Source organism: Sander lucioperca, chromosome 16 (assembly GCF_008315115.2).
Source record: "Sander lucioperca isolate FBNREF2018 chromosome 16, SLUC_FBN_1.2, whole genome shotgun sequence".
Taxonomy (NCBI): Eukaryota; Metazoa; Chordata; class Actinopteri; order Perciformes; family Percidae; genus Sander; species Sander lucioperca.
Window position 1 is genome coordinate 1,600,155 of NC_050188.1, and position 16,405 is coordinate 1,616,559.

Sequence of the window (16,405 nt, forward strand, 5' to 3'; positions counted from 1 at the left end):
AGCAGTTAGGAAACCAGAACGAGCTAACTAATGATAACATAAGCACTTTGGCTCGGTGGATGTTTTAAAGTCATGTTAAAACTATTTCCCATCCTTCTTCCGATTTCCAGCCGCAGCCTGTCACTCTCCCGTGTACTAACGTTACTCGGTACGTAACTTTAGCTCACAATGCCTTGTGTTCCTCACTCCCGTAACTTATTGTTCATCAGACGTGACATGAGAAGATGGAGATTAGGTAACGTTAGCCAACCTATTTATAAAAAACACATACAAAATTAAAACAAAAATCACATTCGAATAGTAATTTTAGCATTTGAATAGTATTGATTTTTTTACTATTCGAATTATATTCGACTTTCGGAATTCGTTCCAACAGCCCTAGTAGGAACCAGTGGACTTGGGGCTGAGCTCCACAAACAGGGCAGGGAAATGTGGAAGTATTGAGACTAACGCATTGTGGTTTTGGTCTTTTTATGCGATTTGTAATATTTGACAATAAGCATATATATAATCGTCATATTGGCCAGCCCTAGGAGTATGGGCTTCTGTCATGATATGATTTCGTCATCTACGCTGTTCTTCTCTCTGATCTGCACAAAGAAACCTTGGCTTTACAACTACATGGGAACCCTTACTAAACTGATAGCCCCGCATTTTCACACACTTTAGATTAGGATACAACACAGCAAAATGCGGACTTTCACAGATTTCACATTCTGGTGTACGACGTGTCAGTGTGCACTCACAGTGAGGTTGTCCCTTAGTAGCTGCATGATCAGCGTGCTGTCTTTGTACGAGTCCTCGTTCAAGGTGTCGAGCTCGGCGATCGCCTCGTCGAAAGCCTGCAGGGAGGAACAGAGGGGTTCTTAAAACGCTCACACACACACAAACACACACAGGTTGGGCTGGTCCCATTTAATGAGCTCTACGTTTGCTCTTAACCTTCCTGTTGTCCTCGGGTCAAGTGTGACCCATTTTCAAAAAGTTTCTATATCAGAAATTTGGGTTTCTTTTTAACCAAATTGTCAAAACCAAATCAAAGTGGATTGTTTCGTCCAACGCTCTTCACAAGTAAAGGAAATGATCAGTTCACTACTTTCACTGAACTTTTGGGTGTTTTGTTCCATTTTAAAGCATTTGATTGAAAACAAGTTGATAAAAGAACGTTGAAAAAAGTGACAAAGATGTCAGAAAGCGCTTGAAAAACAGAAAAATATCGACAAAAACATCGGAAAAAAATGACAAAAAAAAAACTTGTAAGAAAGTGACGAAAACGCTGGGAAGACCTTAAAAACGTAATCAAACAAAAGTGATGAAAACATTGGGGAAAAGTGTCCAAAAAAAGAAGACCAAAACTTTTTGACCCAGAAAAACTAAAAGTTGCATGGTCGACAGGGAAGACAACACAAGTGTTAACTAAAAGTCACCTTGTGTTATCAGTAACATGTAGTTGCCTTTATAGCGGTTTCAAAATTAATATTAGTTTGTATTTGATCAAGTTGAGTGTACTTGACTTTTGTAGTGTACATATGAACTCCACTTTGACATAAAGGGGCATCCTGCACATTTGAACTACGCCTTGTTCAAATAGGCCTCGAGTCTCGGGGATCTTCTGCGTCTCAAGTAGGGCTGGGTATCGGTCAACAATTTCAGATACTGTGACTTCGATACCGGTTCCTCGACGATACTTTTTTTTCTTCAATAAAAATGTTTATAAAATCCATTTTAACAAACAGAAATTACATTACACATGGCAGTACAAATGTTTTGATTTCATGTTTTTCTGCTCCTTTCCACCGACACACTAGTAGTCAAGCCTCTCAAAATACGACAACACACACGTGAGCCCGTCCCTGTGTGTAACGTAGAGTTTTTTCCTGCGTGCCTCTACGACGTGTAACGTTAGACAGCCAATCACAAGCATGATTAGATCTCGGTAGAAGCATGCTGCATGCTTATTGGCTCACTGTCACTGATGAGATTTACTCTTCTTAGGGCTGCACAATATATTGGGGCTTTTTTTTTTTTTTTAAATCGTCATCGAAATTTTTATTAACTGGCGCAATAAACATATCGCAAGAGGCTGCGACATACCGTGAAACACACTTTTTGGTGTTTGTTGGAAGGAATTATTAGTAGAAATCTGCAGTTTTAAATCTAACTCATTCCTGTTCAATTTGTTCAGTAAAAATGTTGGAAATCATTTAATTTGTTTTAAATTCAACAAGCAATTGTTGCATTTTAGCAGAACTGAGTGCACTTACAATATCCGTTTTATTTAGCGCAAGTAATATCGTTATCGCGATATTCAACAACGTTATCGCATAGTTTCCTCAAGCATCGTGCAGCCCTACTCTTTACGTATTGAAATTTGACGGGGCATTTTTGATACTATGGAGGCAATTCGGTCGGTGCCTAAAAGTAACGAAGTTCGGTACCCAGCCCTAGTCTCGAGGTTTTAATTTCTGACGTGTTGTGTCCAGAAAATGGCTGTCAGATGCCTGAGGACTGCTACGTCTCGACGGCTAACTGGCAGACTGATCTGTGGTACTACCTGTGCCTGGAATACAGGAAAACATTCAAAATCAGTGCTCTAAAGCAGTGGTTCTCAAGCTTTTTTCAATAATGTACCCCTTTGAACAGTTTTTTTTAAAGCCATGTACCCCCTAACCAGCGCAAATCATTTTTGGCAGAAAGAAATTAAAAAGTCTACATAAAGAGGAACAATACAGCGATGTCGGCGATAGATTTACTAAACAGCCTTGTACCTGGAAAACATTTAAATGCTAATGAAAAAAGGCGAAAAAACTTGGAAAGACGGTAGAAAGAAGGAAGTAAGGCAAGAATAGGTCAAAAATAGTAACAAACTTTGAAAAAAGAGACAAACTTCAAAAAAGCAATAAAAACTTTGGAAAAAAAACACAGTAGAAAGAAGGAAGGCAACACTATGGCGACAAAAACCGCGACAAACTTCGAAAAGTGACAAAAACTTAGAAAAAAGCAGGAAAAAAAAAAACATTGAAAAAGAGAGAAAAACTTCGAAGAAAAAAAAAAAAAGATCATAGGAGGTAAGGAGGAAAGGCCATAGGTCAAAACAAACGACAAAACCTTCAAAAAAAGGTGACAAACTTCAAAAACAGCAACAAACTTGGAGGAAAAAAAAAAAAAAAAAAAAGACAGCAGTAACTACAGCCTTGTAACTGAAAAACATTTAGCAAAAAAATCTTACGTACCCCCTGCAGTCCTCCAAAGTACGCCTAGGGGTACATGTACCCCGATTTGAGAACCACTGGTCTAAAAAGGGAGTTACCAACGTGTCGTGCACCCACCTGCTTGGCCAGAGTGCAGGCCTGCTCGGGCGAGTTGAGGATTTCGTAGTAGAAGACGGAGAAGTTGAGGGCCAGGCCCAGCCGGATGGGGTGTGTTGGCTGCATGTCCTTCTTGCTGATGTCGAAGGCTTTCTGGTAGGCCTGCTGAGAGCTGTCCACCGTGTCTGTACAACACACACACACACACACCAGTCACTTTGATTTGGTCCGTGCATGGCGACCCTGAACATTATTCATCAGCAGTCTTACATCAACACACTCTGCACAAACGCCGCCGTCACAAACAAGAGGAGCCCGTTCACTGTGACCTGCGGTCAACGCTGTCCTCCTGATAGAACTTTTTTGGCACGTGAAACAAAATTGACTTGCATGTTAACACGTTCGCCGTCTTAAGTTTTGTGTAAAGACCGAATCACGGTGACGTCGCGCTAACACAAAAATCACCTCCGGGTAGACAACCGGCCGTTGATTTGAATGGTGGAGACGTGTGGAATCTGCAAAACTTGTTTATATCTGTTGTCATTTTCAGCCCTAACTGAAATCTCTCATATATATATATATATATATATATATATATATATATATATATATATATATATATATATATATATATATATATATATAACAAAGCCCTATATATTAGGGCTTTGACTCCGAACTTCGATATTTCAAATATTAAAAAAAATATTGATATTCGAACGAATATTAGGCAGCCCTTAATATTCGAATTTCGAACCTGTTATGGGCATTATTTTTTTGTAAATGTGTTTGCTTGTAAACCTTGTTTTTAATTCAGATTCCGAGGCTTTTTCACACATTTCAAAATGTAACTACACATCGCGGCGACGCACGTCGCTCGGCCGTGGCTTGGTAGCGCATTTCCCCCCCGACTCATTTCCTGGTTCTCTTTCTCCATAAACAACGTAAAATCAAGGAGAGGGTTAACTTTTCCTGCTACAGATTTCCCACCGTGGTCAGAAAGAACAGAGACTGACACTTTGTTTCTCTCACTAAGACTATAGAGTCGGTACTCGCTCTGAAGCTACCGGTAATCACCGTCACTCTCTCACAACACGCACTCCCCAGAGACACACACACACACCCATACACACGCGGCTCGACGCACACACCAGCGCAAAAGTATGAACATCAGACCACTTACGTAGGCTACGGAGAAATATCCGACCTTCCTGTTGAAAGCATATTGTTTGTTTAATCCAGGGTCTGACTTTTAATAAAAAAAACACAGTGGTGGCAGTGTGTTTTTCTTCTAACATCATTGCACGCCTACTGACTGATACACTGCCCTCTGGTGGACAGAACATGTACGAAGTTTGATACCAATATAAGCCTTACTGAAGGCATTTAATGGTCAAAATATTATTAATAAATATTCTAATATATTCGAATATTAATATTCATAAACAAACGAACTTCAAATATGATTTTTGGGCAAAAGTCAAAGCCCTAATATATATAGTTAAACACGGAGGTCCGACCTATCTGACGTCTCTGCTGTTTATTTCCTGTCCTGCTTTGCTAGCTAAACCAAATCTAACATTAGGAACAGCAACATCTCACCGCCGGTCGGACTGACTGCTAGTTTGGTTGGTGTCATTTTCTTTAGTCTGTGGCCCGACAGGTAAATTAGCTCTCTAAATATGAAATATGAAAGCATTAAACATGCATTTTAGATGAATGAGATTGAGAGAACATCCAGCTGTTCCTCGCCCCCGTTTGCTCAGCGCCGTCAAACTCTACGTAGCGGACGCAGGGGTTTTCTACCCAGAAGTTATTGTAAACAAACACTGTGATCGGGTCTGTTAGCATGCTAACGTTTGCCAATTAGCACTAAACACAAAGTGCAGATGAGGCGGAGGGGACTGGCAAGTCATTTTGCAGATATTTGGACATGAACTTAAGTATTGGATGATTTTAAATGTTGACCTGATGATGCTGTGAGATGACCAAAGTTGTTAGAATTCATCCTGAGGGGAATATGAATGTCTGTGTAATTTGTGCAAACTTTTAGACCCCAAAAAAAGAATCCCTGGATGATTGAGATCTTTGACCAGCTGATGGCGACTACGAATGTCTTCACAAAATGTCACGGCAATCAGTCCAGTCGTATGTTGAGATATTTCAGTCTGGACCAAAAAGGGATGAAACCCCATCGATGGTGTGAAAAAAAAAAAACAGTCTAATAATAATATAAAAAAAAAAAAGTTTATTCTATGTGCGACTGTATGAAACCTTTGCTTTAGGATGATTAGTGCGCGTGTCATCCTGCCGTCAGTTAACCCAGCAGAGTGAGTCACTATCTAGTCTCTACTCCCTATACAATGGCTGCCAACCTGGCAACAAACCATTCTGGGTTACCGTCTGAATGAGTCTATCACCATTACCAACAGGAGCTTTGGCAAAAGGATAGAAATAGACGACAAAAGAACTGATGAGACGATTAGGCCATTTCTACGTCATCTTCACATGATGATTTGTTTGTGACCTTTCAAAGGTGTGACAAGTCAAATTTTTTGATATCAGTGACTCGTAAAGCCTTGGCATGACTCATGTGAACAAATGACATGGCTGAGACTGTTCTCACTCACTCTCTCACACACACACACACACTTTTGTCCTACACCAGCAGCATGTCTCTTAGTTTGTGTTTTAAAACAATCTGGCAGACTATCCACCAAATCCAACCTGTACCACCTTCTCCGTAATTGCCTAATTTGTTTAATGAAGCTTAGCGTTAGTTCCTGCAGGACACGGAAGTCATACGCCTGCTAATTGAATTATCATTCCTATCAGACACACACCACACAGCCATTCTCACATCAAGGCGGTCCTTTTAAATGGGACTCCCTCCTCACTGATCCCTCTTCCACCCCCGGCCTCCACCGTCCTAGTTCAGAGTCCTAACATGACTCAAAGTTTAAAATGCTTTTCAATGTCTTTCTTTTGGCTCACTCTTTTACCCCGTTCTGCATGGTGCTCCCTGTCTCAGCTTAGCACGCTGCTTGGCTGGTCCAGGGAGTATTATCAAGGCGAAGCCATCAGCACCAAGCAGAACTCTATTTCCATTTGATGCAATAAATGGTTAAATCTAGGGCCAGAGGGTTCCTGACTCAACAGTAATGATACTACTGCGTCAAATGTCATTCAATATTTCCGGACAAGCCATTTAAGAGCATATTCAAATCTAGCATTAGGGGTGTGACGATACATCGATCTGGATCGATGTATGGATTCAATCTTATCGACACAAAGGGAAAATCTTTAAGACTTAGCTTTATTTTGAAAGAGCAGTTTGTTTATAATTTAAATGCCTGGAAGAGCTTAGTAATGGAAATGTCAAATTATGTTTAAGTTGCTTTTTGTATGTATGTATATATGTGTGTGTGTGTGTGTGTGTGTGTGTGTGTGTGTGTGTGTGTGTGTGTGTGTGTGTGTGTGTGTGCGTGCGTGCATGCGTGCGTGCGTATATATATCTATATATGATTGGTTTTAAAGGGCTTATGCATCGTCACAGGCCCCTGAATTGAATCAAAATCGTATGGTGGCAGGGTTTGTTATATCAGTAAACGTATCGTTGTCCACAGAATCAATATAATATCATATTGTGATAAAACATGTGATTTACATGCCGATCCAGCATGCGGTTTAAGTAACACCTCTTAATGTGCCCCTGATTTCTATGGTATCTTCAGAGAATGTTTGGTGTCTACTACTGATGACGGTTGGTGCGTCAGTGGATTACCAATTAAAACCGAGCTTCTGGCTCTTAGCAAATCGGGTTTTTACCGCCAGCAATGCAAATCAAATAGGAATATTTACTCTGAGCAACACAGCAAACAGAAACAGACTTTTGTGTGAGCAATAAAAGGGTTAGCCTTTGACTAGCCAGGTGGCGCGCTGAGTGAGGCTCCTCCCTTTAACAGGGTTCAAGCTCCCTGAGTCAACAAACGCCGCTCTGCACAACCGTCTTAACTTGTACACAGTTTCCTAAATGAAGAAACGTGCTGGAACTAGATCTAGTTGCTCCTCCTGTAAAAAGATTTAATTGCTCATTTCCCTGACAAAATCAGAGCGAAAGAACAATGAGAACATGCTTCTTAAATGTGTCAGACCCACACACACTCACCCTTCTTTGAGTCCCCAGAGGCCACCTCTGACAGGTATCTGAAGTAGTCTCCTTTCATTTTGAGGTAGAACACCTTGCTCTCCGCCTGAGATGCGTTGGGAATGAGGAATTTGTCGAGCAGATTCTGAAAGAGACGAGGTGACCAGACGGGTTCATAAAAACAGGCCAGCAGAGTCTATTTACACAGGACAACGGCAGGGTAACACACACACACACAGTAACCTGCCAGTGTAAAAGGAAATAGACAGCTTAAATACAGATGGTTTTACTAGCACATGACTTTGCACTGCAGCCTTTACTAAAACCCAGTGTGTGTGTGTGTGTGTGTGTGTGTGTGTGTGTGTGTGTGTGTGTGTGTGTGTGTGTGTGTGTGTGTGCGCGCATGTTTGTCTGAGGCGTGGCACTGAGTCTATGTGAAGCCAAGTGGGTGATGACGTGATGGGTGTGGGCTGCTTCTAAAGTCTCTTACTCGATAGCTCCTTGTGTGAACAGACAATCAAGTTTTATCTTAAAAACACATTTCCTCGTTCCTTTTGAGGGCGGCCTGTGTCGGACCAACGAGGTTTGAGCTTCTCTCTCAAATTCTCTTTCATTACATACTCGACAAAACTACTGATCCCTTTCAACGTGTACGACCGGGTGCAACACCATGAATGTGTGCCCCCCCCTCACTGCTATAATCGCCCGGCCTTTCACTGCGCCCTTTGGAACAAAGGAGAACTAGCATCTCTCTCGGTACATAGTAGGGCTGTCAAAATTGGCCAAAAATTACGCTCAAATATTCCTTTGAAGAATAAAAAAAAATAAAAATAAAAAAAATCACAGGTTCGAAAAACTATTTTTGCTCATTACGTCCACATCGAGAGCCATAGCTGCTTGTATGGGTATATTTATTTCAACAATCATCTAAAAAAGATCTGCATACCTACATACAACATCAACAAATAAGACAATAGCCGTAAAACTTTATTATTAAGACCGTAAACCCCTCTCTCCCTCGAGGGTGCAGAAGGCAGGACGTGGGAATCACACTGCGGGGTCATTTCCTCGTAAACAACCGAGTCTCTTGCCGTTCCTTGGATTTGCCTGACTAATTCGGCGTCGGCCCTTACCGACAGAAGGTCCCGAAACTCGTTGTCTATCCAGTTAGACGTTTCCGTTGCCATCTTTGTGTAAATGCTGTTTTAGAGCGGTTAACGCTAGACATCTAAATATCTAGAAGCTCGGTATATGGCACAGCTTCTGCGCCGAGCCAGGCCAAGTTAGCTTCCAACCAGCGGTCTCCAACTACAGCTGGAGAAGCCGTAGTTCTGGCAAAGTAACAGTGCAAGAGCAACTTTAAACTGATTAACTAGAAAACGGCAATTATGGACGGTAACTCACTGATCAACGTAATGCTGAATAATCAGGTCAGGTGTTTGGCGTACATGCAAACATCTCAGAAAGAACTCCTCTGAACGGATCGTTTACTCGCTGGAGGACTGAGCCAGATTGAGGTGAAAACTTCCAGCTTTGTTTCAGTGATTACATTTAGATCGTTCAACCATGGAGAGGACCGCTTTAAAGCTGCTTAATCTGTGGCCGGTTAGCTCAGTCGGTAGAGCGGGCGCACATGTGCAGAGGTTTATTCCTTGACGCAGAAGGTCCAGGGTTCGACTCCGACCGGTGACTGTTTTCCTGCATGTCTTCCCCTCTCTCTCTCTTTCATATCTCAGCTTTCCTATCTAATAAAGGCAGAAATGCAGAAAAATCTGCTTAATCCAATAACCTGGCCTGGGAATGTCATGTAGACACTAAACTAGACTAAAATCACCGGATTAAGATCAACTACCAAATAATCACTTGCAAATCAACTCTTACACTACGACTGACAAACAGAGCGGTGGATAATTAGCAAAGAAGAATAAATAAAACAGAAATAAAAACGGTTGGTTTCACCGCCAGAGAGCTGTGGATGATGATTTCAAACATCGCAGAAAAAAAAAAAAAAAAAAGAGGAAAGCCTTCATTTAAAAAAAAAAAAAAAAAAGGTAACAAGAAACTAATCTCAGTGAATTACAGGCAACTGTTGCTGCAACAATTCTTATAATTAGGAGCTGTCTGTATGGACACATTTCATGGCCTTTGAAGTTCATAGTTATATAGTTTTATTCTAAAATACTAATATAATATACTTGATGTTATATTCTTTTTGACTTCTGAGTGATTACACCAAAGCAGTGCGATTTTGCCATCCCTGCTGTGGTGGCTAAGCCTTTAACGTCTCTGGTTGCATCAGCCCAGCGGTTCCCAACCGTTTGGCTTGTGACCCAAAAAAGTTTTAGTGGAAACATGACTTGTGAGCAGCTCTTAGACTGATTTTAAAGGCTTTTTATAGGAGTTCGAAGTATTCAAGATTTACCTAAAAAGAAAAAAAAAGGCAAATATAATCAGTTTTGTGTTTACAAAAGGTTTTTCTTCCTTTCCTTAAATCATGGTGTGGCACCTCAAGATTTATTTTGGCATCCCTATGCGAGATAAAGCTGCAAAGATGAATCCATTTTTACGATCAATGAATCGGTTTAAGTAAAAAGATTCTCTGATCCCAGCTTGTTAAATGTGAATATGTTCTAGTTTCTTCTCTCCTCTGTGACAGGAAACTGAATCTCTGTGAGTTGTGGACAACACAAGACATTCGAGGACGTCATCTTGGGCTTTTGGGAAACATTGATCCACATTTTTCACCATTTTCGGACATTTTAGAGACCAAGCAACTTATTGAATAATCAACAGAGTAATCAACAATGAAAACAATCGGTTGTTGCAGCTCTAGTTTATACTCCATTTCAAAAACAGAGCATACATAATACATATTTTTTGCTTTTAGTCTAATCGATTTGCAATATCTTCCAGATAAAGGTCCCCGACATATTTTTTTGTCCCGCCGATGCATCGCAGATTTCCCCTTCCAAGCTCGGTGCTGCTTTAAGGACAGCATGTCTCCAGCCGTGCCTCCCTCCCATCATTCCTACAGCACCACATCACTGCACAGGCTTCCAGCTTGACCTTCAAGATATTATTAGAAGTCTTCTCAGGCGCTAAAATCTGCGTCTGGTTAGACCTTGAGCCATTTCTGTTCTAACCTACTCGGGCCTGGCAGTGTGAGGGTTGTTCATGAGGCCTCGATCTGCTCAATCAAAGAGCTACACTGACGCTGAAAAGGAGTACAATAGGGGCTCTTTAAGGCATGACTGACCATAAACTAACACGTGTTTAAAGAAAATTGAACAAATCACACTTTGGTTTCCTGTGATTGAACTTAACAGCTCTTTTGGTTACAGAATACTCTAAACCAGTGATCTTCAACAGGGGGTCCATGACCCCTGGGGGCGGGGGGGTCCTCAGAGTCACTGCAAGGGGGCCGCCAAATTGTTGTTTAATACTTTTTTTTTTTTCAAAAGTTTTTTTTCCCCCTAAAATGAATATATGTGTAAAAATTTTACATAAACATGAATCCAAGCAATATAGCTCAACAGTCCCGCCCACAGCAGGTTTCAGAAGTAAAAATACAATGCAATTTCTCCATTGACAAATTGGAATATAAGCCATAAAATTGTAACCGTCGATGGTAGACTTAAAACCAGCTACGACATGACTAAGCGATTGTATATGCTCATATAGATGCCCAAAGTTCATGGGGCACCAACCTTGTTTTGAGATAAATGTCTTATTTACGATGTCTTGGATAAGTACTCCATTACCCACAATCCTGAACAATACCACAGTGATGCCTCCGATTGGTGGAACTCATGCTGGTGAGGAGGGGGAGCTGCCTGCACGATCCGTCATGCGCGTGCCCAAAATGATAATCCTGTTTTACGAGTATTTACGACACTGCACGAAACACGATCGGTTCCACGCTTCTGCCGCTAGCCTCCACCGGGAAGCTAACATTAGCTTGATTCAGTCTAAAATAACGTTAACTCAAACTAAACACTGGGTAAAGCAGGCTACTGCTGACGTAATAGCTGTTGTATATTTTAACGGTTATTTTCAGGGTTTATTTTGAGGGTCTTTTAAAGTGATTACACGCTGTCTCAGCTAGCGGTTAGCCGAATTAGCTGTTAGCTAAACTAACGTAGCTTCCTTCATTCAGTGGTGTGCGGTGGTTTATGGGATGAGTAGTTCCTTCGTTCAATAATGAAACTATGTACACAGTCTTGTACCTTTGACTTTTTTTGGATTTTCTGTTCTTTTTTTCAGTCAAAATTGTATGTTGTATGCTTATGAGTCACGTCGTAGCTGGTTAGCCTAAGGCATGGTCTAAAACTCTTTATGTACGGATTTTTCCAGACGTCAATGGGAGAAATGAATGGGAAATTTACTTCCGGAACCCAAGGTCTCTCGGAGGAGGGGCGGGACTGTTGAGCTCTATTTGTAAAAAACATTGATGATAGGCTTACTGGCCTATAGGTAAGGTAGCCAGCCACTATGGTAGCCATCCACTGATAGAGTTAAGCTAATGGATTCACTGTGCCTTCCACATGCATGTTTGACATTCAAACATGATGATATATGAATATGGTAATAGTAGCAACATCTATTATTTGGGTTTGTAAGTACTAACAACTTACTTGAATACACTTTAGCAAGCGTTTCAGGTGGAGTGCTGACCTGTGTGGAGATTAGTTCGTATTAGTTCGTACGACGTTGTCAGACCACGTCGAAAGGCAAATCTATTTATAGCTTCCAAATGGCCTTACTTGAATCCATCATAGAAAGGGGTGAGATGCAATGGTTGCTTAAATTGCTCCACACTTTGACAATCTGTCACGGAAGGCATTCAACTGACAGAAAGTGACCCATCTGACAAGCACTTCAGTCGGAGTGTACCGAAGCCTTGAGGGTGTTCAGACCGACAGCAATGCCCTATCAAAAATCACAGCTTTCTCATTCATTTCAATCCGATCAACTGTATAACATCACCTGGCAATGCAATGTGTTGACCGATCAAATGTGCACACATTCCAGGTAGATTACTTTGCATTGACATCCATGACACCGGAACTAAACAGAGCTGAATTAGCACAACCTGTATGCATTTCTTTCACATCTCCTGCAGTCAGATTCACTGTGTTCACTCAGGAGGAATCACACACGGGTAGGCACTTGTAATGACATGTCAAACATGTTAAGAGGCTAGAAGCACGTTTAAAACTTGCCCGGTTTCAGCCTCCTGGGTGCAAACTGTAGCAGGAGGATAACACGGTGTAGGCAACACCGATTGTTCTCGTCTTTCTCGCTACTGACAGCACTCCAAATTTACAAACCACAGAGCTACGTGTTGAAATCGACCGGAATTCTCCTTTAACTTTCTCCCCTGACAGAGGTCAGTTCAAAATTAAGACATAGTATTAACAACAGGTTCATAAAATATATTCATTTAAATAAACACCCCATGTCTTTTGGAATCTACAGGCAGGCAGCCCACCTCTCCCCTGTGCCCAAACACAAACTATATGCATCTTTACACGACTTGCGCCACAGTGTTGCCTTTCCAATCAAGCACTCGTTTGCCTCTGCACCAAGTGAAGGCATAAGAATCATAAGAATAAGGCAAATATACCCAAGACCAAAAACTGAGAAAATTAAAGCTTTGTTTGACAACTCTAACCAGCTGCCAGTGCTGCTGCTAGCAACATTACACGAGTAACTCCATGTGACTGGTATATTTCCATAGCCAGGAGGGATCAGCTCCAGTGTGCTCTCTTCCACCATCTTTCCCTCTTCCTCCACTGCTCCGTCTTTATACCTTCTGCACCACTCCTCCCCACCCAGCTTGTTCTCTCTCTCCCTCTCCACACCCTCTCACTCCCTCCCCGCCCGCCCTTTCCCCATCCCTCTCCGTACCAGCACGTCGTGGCAGATTTCTTGGAGTTCAGCCTCGATCTTCATACGGTATTCGCGGGCCATCTGCTGTTTCTTCTCGTTCCCCTCCGTCTTCTGCTCGATGCTAGAGATGACGCGCCAGGATGAGCGGCGGGCCCCCACCTGACAGAAAAAAATGCCAACGAAAGAACCGACGTTAAAAGACAACATCTTGTACACAGGACTGGACAAATACAGCTGAAATAATACATATTTAGTATGCTAGATTGATTGGGGGTTTTAATAGAGGATTACAACCACAATTTTCTTGGTGTCAATTATGAACTTATTTTACTGCACACTTTGCAGATCAACAACTTAGAAGGACAATATTGCAATGTGGCCGTTTCTTTGTCATAAAACCTGATAATCAGGGTCACACGGAATCTGTGGACGCAGAAAAACAGTCCGCTAAATTCCCCATATTTATTATTCTGGATCAAGTGAGAAAACTGTAAAAAGGAAATAAAAAATCTGCAGGATCCATTTGGGCCTGCTGATAACGCTGAAATGATGTTGAGCAAAGAAATAATGAGACTAACATTTAAATCAACCACCAAGTATGAATGAAGACTTTTTTTAAACTTTATAAAAAAAAAATAATACATCACTGAGATGTATTAGATGAGTCACCAACTAAATTGGCTCCGTAATACCAAATATAAAGCCTATCTTGCCCGTCCTAGAACGTCACAGTGTGTGAAAGTCTGCCTCCCTATCATGTGAGTTAAGTGTGGCTCATGCTATTCCCTGTGCCCAAACTAAACCCACAGAGTGACTTCTACTATCCTCTTGGTTGGGTTAAGCCCCGGACACACCAACCCGACGGCCGACCGTCGGCAGAACAGACAGTCAGACTGATCAGTCGGCTCCCAGAGGTCCAAAAAGTGCCTCGGAACACACCGAAACGACGCCGACTTGAGCGTACGTTGCGCGCGTACGCGAGATGTAATACGTCTCCATAACAGCAGGTGGCGCTAATCTGAATTATCGCCCAAAAAATGAAAACCGGTAGCGGATTGGACGAATGTGTCACGTGGATCTGGCTGCTCACGGATTTTTCAACCGGGCATAATGGCGGCTCGTTCGGAATACGATCTCATATTTTACTAAAATAGTTCACCGAAACGTGTTTCTGAAAAAAATGTAAGCGAGAAATAGGCCATGCAGTTGCTGAATCTGTCTTCATTTCAGATCGACAAAGGTCAGTTTAAAAGATTTTCGGCAGATTTTGAGGGACTCTAGTCACGCTTAGCCCGCTCGCCATTTCCGGGTTAGCACTCCACCAATCAGATTGGTCACTGAGTCCGACTGCCCGCCCTCCGACCTGAAGGCCGACAGCTCCTCCAACGGACGACGGCACGGAACACACCAAACAGACTTGAGTCATTATCGGCTTGGTGCGTCGGGACCATTACAGCGAGTTTTGAAACATGCAAGATGTGAAATACTGAGGTATACTCAATGCTGGCTCAAGCAAACCTCAATGATAAATAGAGCAGCAGTGCTGGAAAACATGAGGCTGCTCTTACATCATTTGTGATTTTATATTCAAGACTTTAAAATCTTCATGAAAAACACAAACATAGCAGAGCAGCGAGACTACATATTATACAAAAAGCTAAATGCGAAGATTTTAACGGTCACTTTAAAAGCTTTAAATTAACAGAGGAAAGCAGTGTGTGAGATTACAAATCTGTGACATACTAAGGGTACAACACGGCTTTCAAAAATGGCATTTTAGCAAGTGATAAGCCAAGACAGGATAAGCTGTAATGGGCAGGTAAACGTTGTAGCCTGCACATTGTGTCCTGTTGCCCCAAACGTCCACAGAAATGTTTGCCTAGAGAAATCTAACAGTCATTTGAGAAAGAACAGAGGCCATAACTTCAGAGGGAGATGTTCCCAGCTGCCATAGGCGTTAAATCATTATCCCGTTCATTAACGGGTCTAACAATATATCGTGACACAATGTTTGGCAATACCAAAACGGTAATAATACGTTGCGGTGGAGCTGAAAAACAGATCACAACATCAATTTAATTCTATCAACAGGCTAGGTGCTAAGGATGCACGATATGAGGAAAATATGTAATTGCGATTATTTGGACCGATATTGCGATTTATTTTTGTATCATTTTCATTCATTTGCCATTTACAAATATTGCGCAGCGATTTGGATATTGCACTAGTCCATATTGTGATTTCGAAGAAAAAAATTGCGATTAATTGTGCAGCCCTAGTAGGTGCAGTGCAAAGTGGGACTTTCACATCACATTAATGGTCAATGTCCTCTCATGAGCAATCTCCGCTAGGCCACGTTCATATTCAGACCACTCAGATACCGCCATCTCTTTACTCAAGTTGAAACATTCGACTGGATGTGTACGGATGCAGTTCTCCTCGCCTCAATCTGTGCTGCCTACAGCCAATCTGCTTCGGTTTGTCATGGTTTCCATTTCCACTGACTTAGTCTGCGTTCATGCTGCCTCTCAATATTGTTTCACGTTGTAAAATCCAACTGAACAACAGCATTAACCGCAGCTAGTTCAATGTCAACTCATTTAAGCCTGTCCATTTATTCTTCCTCTTCATGAGGACATTTCTAGTTCGGCGTTTTTATTCTTCAGCTTAGTTTTATGGAGAAAATGTACCTGTGAAACAAGTTGATTTATTCATTAATTTGAGAAAATCCATAACTTATTGTAAAATCTCGTTTCTTATCTTACAGTCAGTTTAGGGCTGCACAATATATAGCTGTTTTTATCGTCTTCGCGATATCAACTGGCGCAATAATCACATCGCGAAAGACACTGCACTTTAAAATGTAACAGTCATTCTTTATTTAGTGCTGCCTTTTAAATTCAATTCCATGTTTAATTTGTTCAATAAAAGAATGTCGGAAATGATTTCCTTTCATTTGTTTTAAATTCAATTTACAAATTGTTTATCGCAAGTAATATAGTTATCGCGTTATTCAAACACCGTATTGCATATTCTCCTCATATCGTGCAGCCCTAAA

The 16,405-nt window shown here is 41.5% G+C and overlaps 1 protein-coding gene across 1 annotated transcript in view; it reads right to left on the bottom strand.

The window, feature by feature from the left end:
- Nucleotides 1-16,405, bottom strand: part of ywhaba (tyrosine 3-monooxygenase/tryptophan 5-monooxygenase activation protein, beta polypeptide a) — a 28,999-nt gene that overhangs the window by 4,431 nt on the left and 8,163 nt on the right. The window contains exons 3-6 of the mRNA XM_031296752.2: nucleotides 13,366-13,506; nucleotides 7,477-7,600; nucleotides 3,330-3,493; nucleotides 747-842 (exon numbers count right to left, since the gene is read on the bottom strand). Of these exons, the coding sequence (XP_031152612.1) occupies nucleotides 747-842; nucleotides 3,330-3,493; nucleotides 7,477-7,600; nucleotides 13,366-13,506 (525 nt within the window). The remainder of the gene's footprint in view (nucleotides 1-746; nucleotides 843-3,329; nucleotides 3,494-7,476; nucleotides 7,601-13,365; nucleotides 13,507-16,405) is intronic.